General features: G+C 43.1%; 1 protein-coding gene across 6 annotated transcripts in view; it reads left to right on the plus strand.

Moving 5' to 3' along the window:
• Positions 1-22: 22 nt before the first annotated feature.
• ocrl (OCRL inositol polyphosphate-5-phosphatase) overlaps positions 23-21,913 on the plus strand; it is a 35,913-nt gene continuing 14,022 nt past the window's right edge. The window contains exons 1-18 of one of the 6 annotated variants that reach the window (XM_082955843.1): positions 23-979; positions 1,676-1,759; positions 6,743-6,834; positions 7,243-7,281; positions 7,920-8,033; positions 13,720-13,929; positions 14,173-14,437; positions 15,203-15,364; positions 15,859-15,960; positions 16,360-16,474; positions 16,717-16,833; positions 17,395-17,576; positions 17,995-18,106; positions 18,515-18,624; positions 19,259-19,394; positions 19,697-19,807; positions 20,177-20,342; positions 20,976-21,211. In XM_082955843.1, coding sequence (XP_082811969.1) covers positions 936-979; positions 1,676-1,759; positions 6,743-6,834; positions 7,243-7,281; positions 7,920-8,033; positions 13,720-13,929; positions 14,173-14,437; positions 15,203-15,364; positions 15,859-15,960; positions 16,360-16,474; positions 16,717-16,833; positions 17,395-17,576; positions 17,995-18,106; positions 18,515-18,624; positions 19,259-19,394; positions 19,697-19,807; positions 20,177-20,342; positions 20,976-21,211 — 2,397 coding nt within the window. In that variant the 5' untranslated portion in view covers positions 23-935. Of the gene's footprint in view, positions 995-1,675; positions 1,760-6,742; positions 6,835-7,242; positions 7,282-7,919; positions 8,034-13,719; positions 13,930-14,169; positions 14,438-15,202; positions 15,365-15,858; positions 15,961-16,359; positions 16,475-16,716; positions 16,834-17,394; positions 17,577-17,994; positions 18,107-18,514; positions 18,625-19,258; positions 19,395-19,696; positions 19,808-20,176; positions 20,343-20,975; positions 21,212-21,913 lie in introns of all 6 variants that reach the window. The other 5 variants (XM_082955842.1, XM_082955844.1, XM_045723832.2 and 2 more) reach the window with 5 other exon arrangements.

Here is a 21,913-nt window from a genome sequence, read left to right on the forward strand (position 1 = left end):
ACCTCCATTGTCCTCACTGTTTCTCTCACCCACATTATTGATAATCTTAGTCCAGGTAAGAGATTAGTAGCTGTAAACATTTTTGAATACATGGATCCAAGCGCTTTTGTCAGTGTAGTCCCTAATTAGGTACTGTATTGGCCTAATACAGTGTATAGGGGCTAAAGGGTTTTTGTGTGGGCTCATTCCTTATGGTTTGATCAATTCACACACACGAACAGGCTTTATGATTATCATAATGATATTCAATTGACTTTTTCTGATGCAGTCCGTTTTCTTTTCCCGTATGACCTCGTCCCTACTGTTCTGAAGAAAGTATCCATGCGTAAACGCTACGAAGCGGGGAAGTTCACGAGTGAATCTGTAACCAAATGTTGTACACAAATGGTCGCAACGCGGGTGCCGAGTTTATGTAGCCGGCTGGATGGCTAGCTAGCCCTGCCATTGAAGAGGAGAGAAGACAGCACTGCAGACAAGGTGCCATGATGGAGGAGTTACTAGCAATATAATGACATTATTATCAAAGCTAGGTAGCTAATAATGACACCGGCATTTTGATTAGCACAGCTAGCACGCATTCTTTGTGTGCGTGTGGATAACACATTTTAAGCCAGGACCAGTCTAGCAATATGAACATAGCATGCAGCCTACCTCTTGCAACAAATTATTGAACCAGCTAAGCTAGTTATCTAACTAGCTTGGTAACCACACGGTACTGGCTGTCAAGTGGTTGATGGTGGAATTAGCTAGCTAGCTAGCCTATTGCAAGCCTAGCATTGCCTGCCCCCCGCCCGCAGCTGTCATCCGGAAGGCCGCGGGTCAGGGGTGGGCCCGGGGATTGAACAACTTTCTTTGCCTAAAACGTCTGGATGGACCGAGTAAATATAGCTAGTTGTCTATAACTACCACACGTGTATATATATATATAGGTGAGAATGGATTCCTCTTTGGCCTTTGGACGTGACGAGCAGTGTTTGGCAATATCCTTTTAAAAGTCTGTGCCATTTTTTGTTTGTTTTGCTTTTAAAACTTAGCTAGTTTGCTAGCATAATGGTAACTAACTAACGTTAGCTTCCTTAATATTGTCCAACTGTTTAGGTTTGCTTGCATTGTAATGTAAATAAACAGTACAGTTTATGTAGCTAATACTGTCTTGCAGGTCAAACATTTGGGTGTGTTACTCTGAATATTTCAGATGTTTATTGATTTGATAACCCATTTAGCCGAGTTACTAAACTAGTTAGATTGGAATGCTATGTTCAGAATTGCATGCCATTGTTGGTGGAATGGCAACAGACTAACGTAACTAACGCTTGCTTTTTGCTTCAGTTTCCAAAACAATGTAGCTATCAATGTAACCAAATAACCCATTGCTTGGCCCGTACAATCTATGGTCATGATGCCTTACTCTTTGAGGCTTGTGCAAATGTACTAACTTTAGTTAAACAACATTTTGTTTCTTGAATAATACCACAAGCATTATACGCATTAGATACATTTTGAAGGATTTCACAACAGTCTTGAATAGTTAGTGGGTAAAATATTTGTTCACAAAATCATAGTCAATATTCTGTTCACTAGGCCTATTTATAGTTTTATGTTTAAGCAGGGACACAGACTAGTCTGTGTCCCTGCCCTCTCATGATTCCTGCTAGTTCCTTAATAGTGATGTTCAAACTGTAAGAGGACAGGAGCTAAGGCTGTCTGGTCAGAAGGAGCCCAGGCTATTGTCGCTGATTGAGTGCTCTGGGGAGTTTATGTAAGTACTAACAATAGAGAACTCATTGTCTTAAATGTGATGTTAATTCATATCTAGGGCTGTTGTGGTGACCATATTACCGACCGCCACACCGGCAGTCATGACCGCAGTACAATTCCACGTAACTGTTGAGTCATGGTAATCTCCTTTTACGCAGTCTGGACATGCGTTAGTAGAACCCAACTCTGTAGTACTGTCAGGTCACTAAAGGCCTGGTACTCGGCACTCTGTTGTCCCTTTAACCACTCACAATGCAAATGCAATTGAAAATCACAACAAAACACTTGTCATCAAAACAGTACCATGCTTTTAAAACTCACCTACTGTGATTGATCAATTTGAAGAAAGAAATTCCACAACAGGTTGAAACTGAGTGGAAAACATGGTTGTTGTGGATGTGTTTTCTAAGCCAAACGCAAAGAAATGGACAGCGCTTTCTAAGGTGATGACTCATTCTAAACACCAATGCGCATGGGCCTATATATGACCCCCAGATCTGTAAAAAAAAAAAAAACTGATTTAAAATAATGATTGTGGCATTATACAAAGCCTAATATCCTACCACATATTACGCATGGCAGAAAAAAAACAGATTTAACATGTCTTTGGTACATAATTGGTCTAGCCTCTACTGCAAAATTAAACAAATTCTAGTAATCGCCTTTGAGCGGACTGTATTATGCATACTGGATGGACTGGTTACCTTATGCTTCAGTCCAAACTTTCTATCCATGAGCCTGTAGGCGATGCTGTTGGTTCATTGATAGTGCAGGGTGGCTTAGAGTTAAGCCCAAATCAATCAAAAGGCGGTTTATTTTGAAAGAACACCTGGAATTAGAATGCGCTGGCGTGACCGAGAGAACAGACGGCCACGACCGTCTACAGCGTCAGCTCGTCAAATTACAAAGCAAGTCTTTTTTACTCGCCATATTGGGTTGGAAGCTAAGGTTTATCAGTCAAATAGGCTACATATTTGGAAACAATTGCAGCCTATCTGTGTTTGGCATTTTTTATATTTTCATAATGACTAGGCTGACACCTTTAGCTACAGAATATCTCACCATCGAGTGTTTCTATCTCCTCTGTCCTTCATTCCTTTCTCGAGCCTGCTGAGTGAGTGGCTGTCAACAGTTTAATGAAATATGTTTCGTTGTGAAAACATGTTACTATTGATGTTCCCGAACAGATTTCACTTGTTTTACCAAATTAAGTACTGGGTAGCTGCAGGAACAGGGTTGGAGAGTCCATGGCAAACAGAATTTGGGTGGAATATCCCTAGCCACGCAGCGAGAGGCTGCATACTACTCAAACAGTGGTTGATGCCTTGAGTGAAATAACTGTTCTTATAAGCCCAGACATTTCTAAATGCAATCCCGTGTGAAGCACAGTTTTGATGGTTGCCTCTAAAAAATGGATCCCAGCTTTCTACTGCTTCTATATATATTTCTCAGCTGCTAATATTAAGCATTGCTCAGCGATAAAACCGCTATATACCCGGCATGATTAAAAAACAAACCAGGGGGAAAGCGGCCTCCATTATCTATTCGATGGGGAAGCGGCCTCCATTATCTATTCGATGGGGAAGCGGCCTCCATTCACTATTCGATGGGGAAGCGGCCTCCATTATCTATTCGATGGGGAAGCGGCCTCCATTCACTATTCGATGGGGAAGCGGCCTCCATTCACTATTCGATGGGGAAGCGGCCTCCATTCACTATTCGATGGGGAAGCGGCCTCCATTCACTATTCGATGGGGAAGCGGCCTCCATTCACTATTCGATGGGGAAGCGGCCTCCATTCACTAATCGAGTACATACGGATGAGGTATTTTTTCCCCCCTGCCCCTGTTCCTGCCCATTTTAATAACTGGCCATTCTAAATCTGAACTCCTTTTACATATTAGCAAAGACGAGGTTAAATTGAGAATAGTCTGATTGTGATGAGAGAACAGTGTGTGCAGCCTGAGGCAAGGAACAGACAGCAAGCTTTTTTGCGACTTTTTCATATCATCAATAGCCTATAAACTGAGTGTACAAAACATTAGGAACACCGTGCTCTTTTCATGACAGACTGACCATGTGAATCCAGTTGAAAGCTATGATCACTTATTGATGTCACTTGTTAAATCCACTTCAATCAGTGTAGATGAAGGAGAGGAGACAGGGTTAACAAGGATTTTTAAGCCTTCAAACAATTGAGACATGGATTGTCTATGTATGCCATTCAGAGGTTGAATGGGCCAGACAAAAGTTTTGTGCCTTTGAACAGGTTTTGGTTTTAGGTGTCAGGCGCGCCGGTTTGAGTGTGTCAAGAAATCCAACACTGCTGGGTTTTTCACGCTCAACAGTTTCCAACGTAAATCAAGAATGGTCCACCACCCGAAGGACGTCAAGTCAAATTAACAGAACTGTGGGAATCATTGGAGTCCACATGGGCCAGCATCCCTGTGGAACGCTTTCGACACTTTGTAGAGTCCATGCCCCGACGAATTGAGGCTGTTCTGAGGGCAAAGATGGGTGCAACTCAATATTAGGAAGGTGTTCCTAATGTTTTGTACACTCGGTGTAGTCGCATCATGCAGCCCATATATGCTTTGATTTCTAAGACATTCTAAGGTTTGTATCGTTCACAACTAAAGTTGTCAAATAACTCTAAATCTAGCATATAGGACCTTTTCAAATGATCACTTTTACGCTCAATGTAGCCACTTCATATGTGCACTCGCTCTGGAATGGTGAAAATATCCTTTCTATCTTATTCAGCTAAGTTAAATTATATCCTTCTTACTATAAAATCATATAATATTAAATAATGGCACAGAACTTATAAGCATATCTTGTATGCTAATTGAAGTAGCCTACAGCCTATGGCATGGCGCATAGCCAGATAACAAACAGTAGGCCGACTCATATTTTGTTCTTCTGAAATTCATTTTCTTGCTTGGAGATGCTAAAAGTGTTTACGTTAATTAAGTCAATTACCGTTAGACCGGCAGTAATTTGCATGACAATTACCGGCTGACAAATTTTCATGACCGCCAAAGCCCTATTCATATCTGCCTTTCTCACACAGACTGGGTCAACAAACATGGACCTAATTATGAGTTGCACTCAAGTGGTCAGGTTTATTTTTGTCAAGCTGTGGTGTACAATTTAAGATGACACGTTGCATTGCAAAACCTCTTACGCTCCGACTGCTACTTGTAAGGCATTTTGCTTTTGTGAACCATCTCTACAAGACTATCTGCAGAACCACCATACCAATGTTGGCTGTGGTGCTGTGTATACTGTAGTCTACCTTGAATAACAAGGTTGCGTTGTTACAATTTTAGCAGTATAATGTTTGAGGTGGAGTGATAATTCCCAGGTATGCCTCTAAAGAGAAACAGTGCAGCACTAAAGCATAAAGTGATAGACCTCAGTGCATCATGCCAGAAAGAGCCTGAATTGATCCGCTGTGTCCTGATGGGAGTTCGCTGTCAAATGCACGCAGGCAATTTATTACAGAGCTCAGATGTCCTAGTGGTTTTCACGTCAGAATCTCATGTTGATGTAGTCTGCTGCCGAAGTGGCTTTTCCTGCAATCAGATGTTTCAGTATAAAAGTGAAAAGTACTGAACTCCTGTTGTTGCTTAGTTCTTAATATGGACAGTCAGGAGCAAGCAGAACAGCCACAGTCTCAAAGTAAGGCCCACTGTTTACAGCACCAATCTTGGCTTCACACGAGGAGATTCTCAGCCTGCAGCTTGAGCACATGGTTGGATGTTTTTGTTTAGCGAGCAGTAAGACTCTGGAACATTACATCTGGTGTGTGGCAAAGAGAGGGCAATTAGCCCTAGTACCAGCCACTGTATTATACATGCATTCCACCACCATGTCCTAGATTCTAATGAGACTGGCATGAGGGCTACCTAAATGCATCAAAACTGTACATACTGAGCTAAGCCCTGCTCTAGTCTGAGTAGTAGGCCTATGCTATGCTCTCATAGGCTGAGAGAGGTCCCAGGCTCTCTGTGTGACTAGCCTATAGTTGGTTATCAACTTTAAGGAAAAGTGCTTATAAGGCAGTGATTGCAAGGAGAGGTGCCAGGAGGGGATGATGTCAGGCTTTTGTCATGTCACGTATTGAATTGATCATTTCTTGCTGGAATAATGGTGAGGGACAAGGGTTGTCATAGTAATAGAGGCCTACTTGTTGATGTTAAATGTAGCCTAAATTACGAGGGGATAAAACATTGTGATTTGATATATTTATTTTTTTAAGTTGGGTGTACTACTTACTGAGCAATCTCCAGCTATCCTTTTTGGAAAAGAGTGTCCCGACTCGACACATTCCGACAAGCAGCCAGGGTTGAATCATCTTCCACAACTCCACAGTAATCACATTTCCTGTTAAGTGTTGAAAGGAAGTGTGGACATGTTCTGCCGAACCCGACGCCCTGGCTGCTGCTGCACAGTCATTGTTGGGGAGTGAAACATGACCTACATTAACCCACGTAACAGCTCGGGCAGACTCCATTTTATATGGATTAAAGCTCAGGCCTTGTAAGCATTTCATATGAGGTTAAGCTGTCTTTTATTTGAGTGTCTTGCATGGATTTCAATTGGAATCGACTTCAGTTCGCTGATGCTTTGGCTGTTGCGTTGTCATCATCAGGGAGCGAGAGATATATGACCCTATATTAACCCTAGCATCACAGCTCTGAAGCTCTAACATACAGACCTAATCATTTACATTTCCTTTCATTGCACTTGCATTTGAATGTCTTGCATGAAACTGCAAAAGTTATAGAAGTTATTTAGAAATGTATTTTTTTCCTCCCTGTTACTTTTTTTGAGATGAGGTCCATGAAATCGCTATGACAACCTCTCGCTCACTATTTTGCATGAAGTTTTATGCAAATTGGATCAAATGAAACTTTTTAGCTGAAAACCAACCATTTAGGGTGCTGTATCCAAATATAATTTCCTCTTCTCCCTCCAGGTTGGGTGTTTTGGCTAACCCTGATGCTGTTGTGTCCTCTCCGGTACCTCAGTTGTCCATACCCATCAACAGTCATTTTCAGATAGTGCGACGTAAGTGAACGTATGGTTTCTCTAAGTTATCCTTTGAGACTAAATTCCATGCACTTTGTAATGCAGCCTAAGTAAATGATTTGGAAATTAACTTCCAACAGGCTAGTTTTCAGAGATTTTTTTTTTAATATGAAATTGTTGCGCTTCCAGTTACGAAACAGTTATTTGTGATGCAGAGCCCCTCTCCTCAAAATCCTGCAGGCATTTCACTTCACATTCCTTAACTCCTTACCATGGGAGCAGTATTTACTCAAGGTTATTGCTTGTCGTAGTATGCAACAAGTTCAAGGTGCTTTCTTTTCTCTTGCTAGACAGCATTTAAAAGTCAACAGCTAGTAGCAAGAGCCTATTGGAACCTTCTCACGACATCATTTCACCCCCCACCTCTTTTTAACCGCTTTATTTCAGAGGCCGAAGAAGCGCTGTTCATTGACTTACCATTAAAAAGTAAGACTTTTCTCCTCATACTTCCATTTTTTAAATGTGCATCCGTCTTGATAGGAATTGTTTCTAATGGCGATTTACTGTAAACAATGGATTAGGTCGTTGTTTCTACCTTTTATAATATGAGCTTATGTGCAATACCAGTGTTGTGGCAACAATACTACAATAAAAACATTTCAGTCGGTTGTTACAGCACTCTACATCCAATTTGGCTACATTTTTAGAGCATGCAATGCCCTGAGCTCCATGTCTGGATGTGTCTGCAGCTTTATTTGGTTGCAAAAGTTGGTCATGAGTTGCCTATGGCAATGGGGCAATCTGCACTTGGTTGAAGTGGGTCACTGTTTCCAAATCACTGTTTACCTAATTTTGTACATAGTGGGTAGACATGCATGTAGACGTGGGTATTGTCTCCATGGTTGTGGTGAGTGAGTCAATGGTATATTTGTGGCGAATGTAACTCATTTATCCATGTGTTGTCTGCATGTCACTCCTGCCCGTGTCACACACTATGTCCAGCAATAATTGCCCCTTGGGAATAAAGTGTTATGAATTGAATGGGTCTGTGGTGGCCATAAGGTGAGTCAATGGTGAATGTGTGTTTTGTTTGAATGAATCTGTCTTTCTCCCTGCCCCTCCAGCTTGCATTAGGATTTGTGTCAGAGGGGAGAAAGCCCCAGAGCTGGTGCTGGAGTTACAGGACGATGAGCGCAGCCAGTCTTTCTTCTCCCAGGTGAAGAGAGCCAAGCAGCAAGGTGAGCCAGTCTCTCTTTCTCTCTTCTCTCTCACACTGCTCAACACTGCCGAACCGGACTGACGTCCCTACTCCCTTGGGCATGTATTATTCACTTGCACTGCTTCAGGTTACTGATATATCTCTACATTCTCTTCTCTCACGTCGAACCCATGCCTGCCTGTGACAGATATGTTTAAGGTCAAATGCACCTCTAAAGGTGGTAGTGGCAGCCACCGAAATGCAACCAGAGTATCTAGTAGTACCCACGTTCTTTGGTGTTGTGTTATGTTACGATTGCCACATTTGATAGTCTCTGGTAGACGTATGTTTTGATTCAGCTATTTCCGGGGGTAATGGGGCCACTCAATGTGGGTTATCTTTATGGGATTACGCGTATTAAATGATTGGTATTAAATGATTGGTGTCCACGTTCCTCATCTATCACAGCCAAAATATTTAGTGGCTCTTTACTATAGATGCATTGTACATGCATTGTACATGGAAAAATGTTTCACCCCCCCAAAAGTAATTATTAGTTGAAAATACAATACTTTTCTCACTGATTGCTCACTCATTCACAACGCCCAGTCCTGGAATATTGACAAAGATCTATCTGAAAATGGAGTGGCTGCCTTGGGCAATTCTCTGGAATATTCTTCCCTATAGCAAAACAACCAAAGCTTCTGCACATGTGTGGGATTCTTTACTTTCCTGTTCCATCTGCTGCCCCAGCATATCAAACACAAGCAGGACAGACAGGCACTCTCAGTACCGATTGAATGTTATTTTTGCAAACATTGGCCAGGCAGGAGGCAGACAGGCAGTCAAGTTGTAGTGTTATTTTTTTCAGTGTTTAACAGATGTATGTTAGTGGTTAAAACAGAGATCGTTTTTGCCTGCGTCCTTTGTGTGCTACTGCAATATCCTTAGTTACACAGACAGAGAAGGTTGTGGTTGTAGTCTACATCGTAAATTATAAAAATATATTTTTTGAACGTTTTGATTTGTAGGCTACGTCATCATTTCAGTCAAATTGGTTGATAGAAAGGGTTTAGAAGAGGGTCAGTAAAGTATGAAATGTAAAGAGATGGGGATGTCTGCCTAAAGTAACACGTGCAGAATGTGATTTGGTTCTTTAGCTCTGGGGAAGAGTCTACCAAGGGGGCAGAAAGGGGCAGTTGCCTTTGGTCACGCAGCCTTAGCCATTATAAATGCAGGTTCTGGATCAGTTTGGCTAGATGGGGGATAGTAACTATTCAATATGACAACCCGCCCTTCAAGTTTAGAACAGTTCCTGTCCGTGTCAATGGTTGGCATCGCTGGTTAATAATTGAGAAAGCCCACTGTAATGAGATCACACTGTTACATCGTCCCAAATGGCTTCTTATTCCCTATATAGTGCACTGCTTTTGACTAAGGCCCATAGGCTGCACTATATAGGGAGTAAGGGTCCCGTTTGGGACGCAGTCTCACAGTGAGCTTGTAAAAATATAGCAACACAGCCTCTTACATCAACCAGCTCCTTCCTAGATCCTAGATACCACCCAAACTGCCTACGCGCTGTCTCTCCTACTGTCCCAAGTGGCACCCTATTCCGTGCACAAATTTTGACCAGTGGCAATTTGGATCCCCATTAGCTTTTGCAGAAGCAGCAACTACTCTTGCTGTCCACAGAACATGGAAGGTAACAAAACACTGATACACTGATAGACAAGGAAAGTCACAGAAATTAACCTCAAATTACCCCTTTTTTTCCCCCAATTTCGTGGTATCCAATTGTCCCATCACTGCAACTCCCGTACGGACTCGGGAGTGGTGAAGGTCGAGAGCCGTGCATCCTACGAAACATGACCCAGCCAAACCACACTGTTTCTTGACACAATGCCCGCTGAACCCGGAAGCCAGCCGCACCAATGTGTTGGAGGAAACACCGTACACCTGGCGACCGTGTCAGCGTGCATGCGCCCGCCCCGCCACAGGAGTCGTTAGAGCGCGATGGGACAAGTACATTCCGGCCAGCCAAACCCTCCCCTAACCCGGACGACGCTGGGCCAATTGTGCGCCGCCCCATGGGTCTCCCGGTCACGGCCGGCTGCAACAGAGCCTGGACTCAAACCAGGATCTCTAGTGGCACAGCTAGCACTGCGAGGTGGTGCCTTAGACCACTGCACCACTCGGGAGGCTAATAATTTTTTTTAAAGGTAATTGTTCTGTTTGCTTGAGTAATTGGAAGGGAGTTCCATGCGGTCATAGCTCTGTATAAAACTGTGCGTTTCTGTGAATTCAATTTGGACTTGGACTGTGAAGAGACTCCTGGTTGCATGTCTTATGTATTGGTATCTGAGATGAATGTTATTTGATTTTGCAGACAATCTGGAATTTGTCACAGTAACATTTCTCATGTTGTTATTAGTTCTTTATGTGCAGTTAAGGGCAAGGCGTTCTGCTCTGTTTTGAGCTAGCTGCAGCGTTGCTTAGTTTTTCGATGCAGCACTTGACCATGCTACTGGACAGTAATCAAGATGGGACAAGACCAGCGCCTGAACAACTAATACAGTTGATTTTTGTGTCAAAACGCAGAGCATCTTTTTATAACAGACACCCCTAATGGGGTCTTAGTCAATGTAAGCAATGTTCCCATGCTCTCTGGCAGCTTTCATAGCTGGGATAAGTTATTTCCGCCTCTGGTGCACAGCTTCAGAGAAGTCCTGTTTGAGGGAGATGTTGGTTCCTCTCAAGATCTTGGCTCTCTCCAGAACAGCCATCTTGTCTTTAAACCCAGACCTGACTGCCCTTAACCAACACAAAAATATCCTGTGGCGTTCTGCATTAGCATCGAACTGCCCCCGCGATATGCAACTTTTTAGGGAAGTTAGAAACCAATACACACAGGCAGTTAGAAATGCCAAGGCTAGCTTTTTCAAACAGAAATTCGCTTCGTGCAACTCCAACTCTAAAAAGTTCTGGGACATTGTAAAGTCCATGGAGAATAAGAACACCTCCTCCCAACTGCCCACTGCACTGAGGATAGGAAACTCTGTCACCACCGATAAGCCCACTATAATTGAGAATTTCAATAAGCATTTTTCTACGGCTGGCCATGCTTTCCACCTAACTACCCCTACTGCATTCAACAGCACTGCACCCCCCACAGCTACTCGCCCAAGCCTCCCCCATTTCTCCTTCTCCCAAATCCATTCAGCTGATGTTCTGAAAGAGCTGCAAAATCTGGACCCCTACAAATCAGCTGGGCTTGACAATCTGGACCCTTTCTTTCTAAAATTATCTGCCGAAATTATTGCAACCCCTATTACTAGCCTGTTCAACCTCTCTTTCGTGTCGTCTGAGATTCCCATAGATTGGAAAGCAGCTGCTGTCATCCCCCTCTTCAAAGGAGGTGACACTCTTGACCCAAATTGCTACAGACCTATATCCATCCTACCCTGCCTTTCTAAGGTCTTCGAAAGCCAAGTCAACAAACAGATTACCGACCATTTCGAATCCCACCGCACCCTCTCCGCTATGCAATCTGGTTTCAGAGCTGGTCATGGGTGCACCTCAGCCACGCTCAAGGTCCTAAACGACATCGTAACTGCCATCGATAAGAAACAATACTGTGCTGCCGTATTCATTGACCTGGCCAAAGCTTTTGACTCTGTTAATCACCACATCCTCATCGGCAGACTCAGTAGCCTTGGTTTCTCAAACGATTGCGTCGCCTGGTTCACCAACTACTTCTCTGACAGAGTTCAGTGTGTCAAATCGGAGGGCCTACTGTCTGGACCTCTGGCAGTCTCTATGGGGGTACCACAGGGTTCAATTCTTGGGCCAACTCTTTTCTCTGTATACATAAATGATGTCGCTCTTGCTGCTGGTGAATCTCTGATCCACCTCTACGCAGACGACACCATTCTGTACACTTCTGGCCCTTCTTTGGACACTGTGTTAACAACCCTCCAGACGAGCTTCAATGCCATTCAACTCTCCTTCCGTGGTCTCCAACTGCTCCTAAACACAAGTAAAACTAAATGCATGCTCTTCAACCGATCGCTGCCTGCACCTGCCCGCCTGTCCAGCATCACTTCTCTGGACGGTTCTAACTTAGAATTTGTGGACAACTACAAATACCTAGGTGTCTGGTTAGACTGTAAACTCTCCTTCCAGACTCACATCAATCATCTCCAATGCAAAGTGAAATCTCGAATTGGCTTCCTATTTCGCAACAAAGCATCCTTCACTCATGCTGCCAAACATACCCTCGTAAAACTGACCATCCTACCAATCCTCGACTTCGGCGATGTCATTTACAAAATAGCTTCCAATACCCTACTCAACAAGCTGGATGCAGTCTATCACAGTGCCATCCGTTTTGTCACCAAAGCCCCATATACTACCCACCACTGCGACCTGTACGCTCTCGTTGGCTGGCCTTCGCTTCATAATCGTCGCCAAACACATTGGCTCCAGGTCATCTACAAGACCCTGCTAGGTAAAGTCCCCCCTTATCTCCGCTCACTGGTCACCATAGCAGCACCCACCTGTAGCACGCGCTCCAGCAGGTATATCTCTCTGGTCACCCCTAAAGCCAACTCCTCCTTTGGTCGTCTCTCCTTCCAGTTCTCTGCTGCCAATGACTGGAACGAACTACAAAAATCTCTGAAACTGGAAACACTTATCTCCCTCACTAGCTTTAAGCACCAGCTGTCAGAGCAGCTCACAGATCACTGCACCTGTACATAGCCCATCTATAATTTAGCCCAAACTACTACCCCTTCCCCTACTGTATTTATTTATTTTATTTATTTTGCTCCTTTGCACCATATTATTTATATTTTATCTCTGAACTTTCTTCAAACTACAAATCTACCATTCCAGTGTTTTTCTTGCTATACTTTATTTACTTTTCCACCATGGCATTTTTTTTGCCTTTACCTCCCTTATCTCACATCATTTGCTCACATTGTATATAGTCTTATTTTTTTTATTTTTCTACTGCATCATTGATTGTATGTTGTTTTACTCCATGTGTAACTTTGTGTTTTTGTATGTTGTCGAACTGCTTTGCTTTATCTTTGCCAGGTCGCAATTGTAAATGAGAACTTGTTCTCAACTTGCCTACCTGGTTAAATAAAGGTGAAATACATTTTTTTTTTTAAAAACCTCAGGAACTTGACCACTATTGGCTGGTTAGATGTTTTCCAGACCTGCAAGCGCGCTCCACTTTAATCTTCGTATGATCCATCTGCAGCTTTTCACTGAGCATTTTTCTTCATACGGCCCAGTTCTCATACGAAGACTGCCATCCACAACGATCTTATTCCTCCTGGATTGTCCCTCTAGATAGTCTGTTTTCCCAGTCATTGTAATAATGATTCACAGAAACTGCTGATGTCCGCTTGAGATGGTCAATAGAAACAAGATGGCAAATTTCATAGAAAAATGGTTTAGATCCTTTTGAAGGGAGTAGTGATATTGCTATTGCAATTCTCCTTAGATCCACTAAAAACTATATTTACTGTACTCTGAGGTCATTCTTGGAACTATACACATTTGAAAGACTGCAATTCTTGGTACTATGTACTATGCAGGTTGCAACTTGTACAGAAATGCTGTCTTATGTAACTCAGAACATTTATCTCTTAAGTGATCCAGCGCTGCTGTCAAACCCAAGGTTCTCATTTAATTTTTTATTTTTTTTCCTCCAGTGGAGTCCAAAAGCACGCAAATCAAAGTGATGGATCCCATCGTGCCGGCTCCCATAATGTCGTCTCCTCACAAAGTTTCTGCCCCAGTCCCACCCATCCCTCCACAAAGAGGGATCCACAAAGCTGTCAACTCTCATACCAAGCCCATCGGCGTACCGCCACCGCCTCCCAACCTCAACAATAGCTCTTCAGCTAACCAGACCTGCACAGGTATGGATACATGGATAATATAGTTCAAATTGAATGCATTTTTATAGCGCTTTTCCAGCTGCTCAAAGCGCTTGACATTGTATAGGGTAAACTCACCTTGTCAGTTTATGTCTAGCACCCACCTGGGTGATGGTGCTGCAGCCATTTTACATCAGCACACAATACAGCGAAGAGGTCAGGAGTGAATCAGTACTTGTTGAATGTCACAGGGTTTCTCACATCTGAATCTTTCCATCTCAGCAGATAGACAGGACACAGCTCTATCCCTGGCCACGGACTTTGGCTTTGAGGACAATTTCAACCACTCCCTCAAAGTGGAGGAGAAGAAGAACCAGCAGAATCGCATTGTGCCCCCCCGGGAAGCCCCCCCAGTTCCCCCTCTACCTCCACGTAAAGGCTCGTACACTCCCTCCAATCCTCTCCCCCCCGCTCCCATCCCCACCTCCAAAGACCGAGCCTCGTCCGTACAGGCTAAAGATGCTGCCTTCGTCACGCCTGCCAAAACCGAGTGAGTGGTACCAGTAGGACCGTCCCATAGTATGCCCATCCTGTTGGAGATATTTTTTCCCCTACAGAACTGTATTTGGATTCTATTGGTGTCAGATGGCCTCTATTTATTTCTAGAGGGCCTAGATCAGTGGTCACCAACCTTTTTGAGTCAAGATCACTTTCTGATTCCAAAATAAACGTCACTTAAAAAACATAAGTGTATGCAACATTAACCTATTAAAAACCGTTCTGTAGCAATAATGTTTGCGCTATAGGCCCAATACATTATCACTGCATGTTGGCTATACTTGAAAAAGACAAGCCGTTAATGAAAACACAAGCTTATGGAAACATTTTGATATACTCATTAATTGCAGCTGCAGTGCTGGTTGTAGCGTGAGTGGAAGTAAGCAGAATAGCTTATAAAAAGTGTTGAACAAAGTGTTTAAAGCACTGAATAACTTATACATGAACGTATGCCAAGTTCTGCCTTCAGACACATGAAATGGTTCAAAATGGGAACACTTTACCTTCCTGGCCCTAAGGCTGCTGAATCAAGTGCACCTTCCGCCAACTGTGCTAAACAAAAAAATAGGAACACAAGGCTTTATCGTTGGCTTTTCTATAGAAATGTTTGGTGATCGCCTACGAATGCCTTGGAGATCTCTCGATCGATCTGTTGGTGACCACTGGCCTAGTTGTTGATGTGTAGGCTCTACATCCTGCTTGTGAAATAATGATGTGGAAATACTGTGGCGATGACTTAGCTCATCTGATCTTGCAGTCTTAGGACTGCAGTGGACCGGCCCACCTCGTGGAACGACAGCCCCACCACCAACAGCATGCGGAATGCCATGTTCTCCACTCAGGCCGGCCAGAGAGAGTACCTCATCAAACACCGCCTGGGCAAGAAGGAGAAGGAGTATGTGGACATCAAGGACTTCAGGTGAGTACCCGTTGGTTTGTGGGTGTGTGTGTGTGACCGACTTGGTTCGAACCCGGGTCTCCTGTGTGCCACAAGCGAAACACTAGGCATTACCTTGGAGAGCTAATCTGAGTATTCGGTCTCGGTAAGGTAACGTCACACACGCGTGATTCATTGAGCCAGCTCCATTATATGTGCTCCCCTGCAGTAGCCAGTTGTGATTCTGGACAGAACATTGAGGAGATCGATTGAAAGTGGATTATAGCAGCATCACCCTTTTAAATTCCATTCTGGTGAGATTAAATCAAATGCACCTATTTAGTTATTATACATTTTTCTGGAGGCTGTAGTGGGCAGGATCCTGCATTGAATGAAAAAGTACCGTCACTCACTGAGCCATTGTCCCCATTCTTACCTGCAACCCTTATCAGCCTACACCCAAGCACTAAACTCACTTGTGTGTCTGTCCACTTAATCATGTGAATGTCTATATAAGACTGTTGTGTGTGTTTCAGATTGTTTACCGGAACGTGGAATGTGAACGGCCAGTCCCCAGACAGCTGTCTAGACCCCTGGCTGTGTTGTAACCAAGAACCTCCTGACGTATACGCTCTGGGGTCAGTGACATGTCTATCTGAGTATCCAATGTCTTCTACACAGAATGTATGAGTGAATGAACCTGTTGTATTCATCAGTGCACACCGTTGCAAAATGTTTTGCTACGGAAACAAGCAACAAGCTTTTCTTATCGGACAACCTCAGGTATTCCCTCCCTGCTTCAGTCCGTTTTCTTCCGTTTGGGGCCTAGCGAATACAACCCAGAATTGTGCAAATAACATACTTTTCGGAAACGGATCCTCTGAATGCCACATCATTAATGATGGATGGACTTAGTTATAACCTAAATTTCATTACATACTCTTAAGTGTTTTTGTGCACTTTCCCATGCATGAGTGCTGATTGCACTTTCCTAAGCATTGAAACACTGACTTCCCTGTGCATTCTGGGTGCTGTAGTTTCCAGGAGCTGGACCTGAGCACAGAGGCCTTCTTCTATCTGGACTCCTCGAAGGAGCAGCTGTGGGTGGAGGCTGTGGAGAGAAGTCTTCACCCCAAAGCCAAGTACAAAAGGGTGAGTTAGTGACAGGTCTCTTCTCATCTTTAGTGTTAAACAGGAATGGTTCGATCAACTAAACTAAAAATAAACTGTTTCCTAGAATATTACATTCTTGTAATTACGTAAAATAATTACCGTAATCACACACTTATCAATAGCAGCAGATGCCTTTATCAACATATTTTGTTCATACACAAATAGACGTAATATTATTTGGATATGAATGTCGTCCACTATGGATGCTTTTGTCCCCGCAGGTGCGCACCATCCGACTAGTGGGCATGATGCTGGTGGTGTATGTCAACAAGGTGCACAAGAATCACATCAAAGAAGTGGCTGCTGAGCAAGTGGGAACTGGCATCATGGGAAAAATGGTACGAATGAGTCAAGTCAACTAAGAGGAAGTGTTTGTGTTCTCGTATTTCTCCAATCAACTTTATAACTTTATACCATTTTATAGGTACGTATTCAGAACATAGACACTGTATTTGTGCGCAAATGTAAATTAACAGATATTTTAATGCAATATGAAATACACTGAACAAAAATATAAGCGCAATATGTAAAGTGTTGGTCTCATGTTTCATGAGCTGAAATAAAAGATCCCAGAAATGTTCCATACGCACAAAAAGCTTATTTCGCTCAAATTTTACGCACAAATGTGTTTACCATCCCTGTTAGTGAGCATTTTTCCTTTGCCAAGATAATCCATCCACCTGATAGGTGTGGCATATCAAGAAGCTGATTAAACATCATGATCATTACACAGGTGCACCTTGTGCTGGGGACAATTAAAGGCCACTCTAAAATGTGCAGTTTTGTCACCACACAACGCCATAGATGTCTTAAGTTTTGATGGGCTGAGCGTTTGTTGCGGGACACTACTGAACAAACAAATCAGTCAATCAACATCCAATGCTTTCTTTTCCCATTAGGGGAACAAGGGAGGCGTGGCGGTGCGCTTTGTGTTCCACAACACCAGCTTCTGCTTTGTCAACTCCCACCTGGCGGCCCACGTCGAGGACTTTGAGAGGAGGAACCAGGACTACAAAGACATCTGTGCCCGCATGAGCTTCCACCTGCTAGACCACCCTCCCCTCACCATCGTCAAACACGAGTCAGTCCCTTACAAGACCCATACTGTAGAGTCATAGGCATTGATCCAATGCCCACACTAGCATGCCACTTAGTGTAAAGCATTGGGCAATGCATTGGGCATGTGTTCTCAATAATAGTATTTCAAGATCTAAGGGACTTACAGTAGTCGTCATTGCCCATAATACATGTAATTCTTTGAAATAGTACTTACGAAGTGCCGTGGTGATTGTTATTGAATACCCAATAAACAATTCTCAGGTAAAAATAATGTAATTCAACATAATTTCAAAGTAAATAGTGGACTGTAAAATAGTGTAACCATGTCACAGATTTACTTTCGTAGAGTTTTATGTTATGTGTAAACTTATGGCATTACAGTAAGACTTTACATGGTGTTGTGTTACAATGCATAACTCTTCATCCATTCTGTGGTCCAGTGTAGTGATCTGGGTAGGAGATCTGAACTACCGGTTGTTTGTGTACGATGCAGCCGAGGTCAAACAGCTCATCTCCCACAACAAACTAAGGAAGCTGCAGGAGTATGACCAGGTGAGAATATTTACACACACACACACACACACACGCAATGGGTTTTTACAACTTGTTTATGCAAACAACCTAAAGTTTAAGGTTCAGCGCTGTCATAAATTGTTGAAATTGAATAAAACAATACTGCACATCAATCATGTTGTCATTTAAAGTTCTGCACTGTGACAAATCAGTTACAAAAACAAAACAATAAACAGCAACTTCAACAATAAGAGTGACACTAAATAAAAGTAACTATTTTTTGAGTGGAGTTAGGACTTCTGTATTCTGCAATAACTTTGGTGGAATCCCTCCTTGTTCCCTTTTTCTCTCTGGTTGTTTATGAGGGTTATAAATACAGGAGTTCCTCTGTCTGTCTCTGAATAACCTTTGTTGTTGGTATATTTCCCCTCCTTCCTCTGTGTGAAGCTGAATATCCAGAGACAGACCAGGCAAGCCTTCACAGACTTCATTGAGGGAGAGATCAATTTCATGCCCACATATAAGTATGATGCCAAGACGGACCGTTGGGACTCTAGGTAAATGTACCACTGATCCTGATTCCTTTCCCGTCAAGTACGGACTTACAGTATATAATACCCAGAGAGGTTAGTATTTTGAGCTGTAAATTATTACTCCCCCACCCAACAGAGTGCAAAGGAAATACCCTGTGTAGGATAGTCCTCATATTCCATAGCACCTTGATTATTCATGTTTATGTACCTAGTTAGGTCAAATCTGAAAAGCCACCTTTCCAAACATTCTGTCCCAGTAATGAAATGAGTCCTTACTCAAATATAAACAGCTGTTTGAGGCAATGTTTTTCCAGTATTGAATGGGCATGGTAGGCCCCCCTAACTAGCTTTTTCCCCTCCTGCCTAAAATCATTTGAAGAGACCCAGGAGGTTGCTTTGGGGGCCTTTGTTATGTACCTGGAAAACAATCTAAGGTATCTAGGGAGACACTGGGTTGTGTGGCATGCAACTGAACATGTTTGGAAAACATTTCAGCGGAAAGCGAAAATTACTGTTTCCTATTGGACGAGTCCACGTTGTCCATCACTGTTTCAATCCGCTGTCTTTCATTTAGTGCCCAAATGAACACGATCCTTGTGTGAGGTTAGCTGACCTTGTGCCTCTAACCACTGTCTCTCTGTCTGGGGCTCTCCTGCAGTGGTAAGTGTCGTGTCCCGGCGTGGTGCGACCGGATCCTGTGGAGGGGTAGTGACGTTAAGCAGCTCCACTACAGGAGCCACATGGAACTGAAGACCAGTGACCACAAGCCCGTCAGCTCCCTCTTCAGCGTAGGGGTAAGGATCATGGAGCCACTCACTCACTTCATTGTCTGTCAGCGTCTGGAAATCACATCTGACTGATTGAGGTCGAGGCAGTCAATGGAGACCTCACATTCACAATAAACACATATCTGCTAAGCTGAAGGAGTCCATTAAGTAAAATAGACATAAAAACCTTTAACATACTATACAGCTTATTAAGAATGATAATATAAATACATATAAATTGGCTTAATGTGTTTATTCTCGAATAGCGTGCTTGGTTATGCTATAATGAATGAATCGGTGTTGATGGAAAATGAATCTGTGTGTAACAGGTGAAGGTGGTGAACGAGGCGCGCCACAAGAAGGTCTTTGAGGAGATTGTGCGCATGATGGACAGGATGGAGAACGAATTCCTCCCGTCTCTGTCACTGACCCACAGAGAGGTGAGTAGACAGAACATGCACACGTGAAGAGCCATGACTCTCATCGTATTGATTTCCTGTCCAGCATGTCCTCCCCATGTTGATTCAGATCAATAATTCTCTGTTTTTGTCAGTAAGCAAGGTACATGGTCGTTTTGAATTGAATCAGGGACTTGTGACAGGCAATATTTTGGTCTGAATTTAAATCACAAAGAAAATTGATATAAGCCTGCCAAGATGCTTGAGTTACTTTGCACAGGTAGAATGGTATGGGCATCTATTTGTATTTTAAACTATCTACTTTGCATAGGTCAATCAAATATTATTGCACTCCGGCTTACTGCGTGTCTGTCCTCCTCTCAACTTCTTTCTCTCTCTCTTCTCCCGTAGTTCACCTTTAAGGACGTCAAGTTCCGCCAGCTTCAGCGGGAGCGTTTTGTGATCTCCAACGACGGGCAGGTCCCCTGTCACTTTGCCTTCATTCCCAAGCTGAACGACTCACAGTACTGCAAGAATTGGCTCCACGCCGAGCCCAGCGAAGGCTTCCTAGAGCCCAGTGAGTCCCCATCACTTTAAGCCATGTCACCTACCTTCCACAGTCAGTCACAGGCCCTGTCTGGTGGGATACTTTCACAATGCATACTTCACTTCTTCCTTGCTGGGATTTCACTGATCTGAGGATCTAAGGATTCACTGATCAATTAGTTGAATAATCTCCTAGAGGAGGGAGAAGGAAGGCCTGTCCAGATACGACCCCTACCCCCTACTCCTTAAATACGCTTTTGACACGTATACAATAAACAATATGTTAAAAGTCCTACCAAGCCTGTAAGAGGGCATGCTGCTACCATATTATTTATAGGCCTACCAATCAAATCTTTTACATAACGTGCCTAGGGTCTAGGGGTTGTTTCGCAACTGGACCGAAGAATGCATTTGTATTGCATCTATACTCTGTCATAACCCATTGTGTGCATGTATCTTTTGTTCTCAGTGTTATCCCTCATCAGTTATAATACCACTAGGGCTTTGTTCTTGAGGCACCAAAAGGAAAGAAAACAGATTGAAACAAGGATTTTGGTCTACCTGGATTTGTTCAATAAGAGAAGCCCATGTCCACTTTCCATTGCAGAATGTTTTCCATCCCATACCCGAATGAAAACTTCCCCTCTTTGTCTCTCCCTACCAGACGAAACTTTAGAGATCTTCCTGGATGTGTATGTGAGCAAGGACTCGGTGACGCTGCTCAACTCAGGAGAGGACGCCATCGAGGACATTCTGGTGCTGCATCTGGACCGAGGAAAGGACTACTTCATCACCATCTCAGGCAACTACCTGCCCAGCTGCTTCGGTACCTCACTGGAGACCCTGTGCCGCATGAAGAAGCCCATCCGGGAGATCCCCATCACCAAGCTCATCGACCTGGTGAGTGGGACTAGTTAACGTGAAGTTACTGTAGCAACCAGGAAGGAATACTTTCAAAGTAGGTTAGGAGTGATGTATATATTGTTCCGTATTGAAGAAATGTTTGTTAAATTATATACACACACAGTACCAGTCAAATGTAATATGACACTTTTTTGGATACTACAGGATTCCATATGTGTTATTTCATAGTTTTGATGTCCTCACTATTATTCTACAATGTAGAAAATAGTAAAAATAAAGAAGAACCCTTGAATGAGTAGGTGTGTCCAAACTTTTGACTGGTACTGTGTATATTTTTAAATGTTATTTTTTGTTTTACCTTTATTTAACTAGCAAAGTCAGTTAAGAACAAATTCTTATTTACAATGGTGGCCTACCGAAAGTCAAAAGGCCTCCTGCGGGGACTGGGGCTGGGATTGAAAATATAGGACAAAACACACATCACGAAGAGAGACAACACTACATAAAGAGAGACCTAAGATGACAACACAGCATAAATATAGTATTCATTGCCAGGTTAGGTGAACAGTCAATGCAACAGCTTATTTTTTGTATATACAGTACTTCAGTCTGTGAAGGAACTGAAGGCAGCAATGGCAGGTAGTTGTTTTTCTCCATGACACTTTTGGCAAAGAGATTCTGCTAAAGTTGGTTTCCCTAACCCTAAACCATCTAAACGGTTAAGACATGAAAAGCAGC

This window comes from Salmo salar, chromosome 09 (genome assembly GCF_965601325.2).
Source record: "Salmo salar chromosome 09, fSalSal1, whole genome shotgun sequence".
NCBI classification, from domain to species: domain Eukaryota; kingdom Metazoa; phylum Chordata; class Actinopteri; order Salmoniformes; family Salmonidae; genus Salmo; species Salmo salar.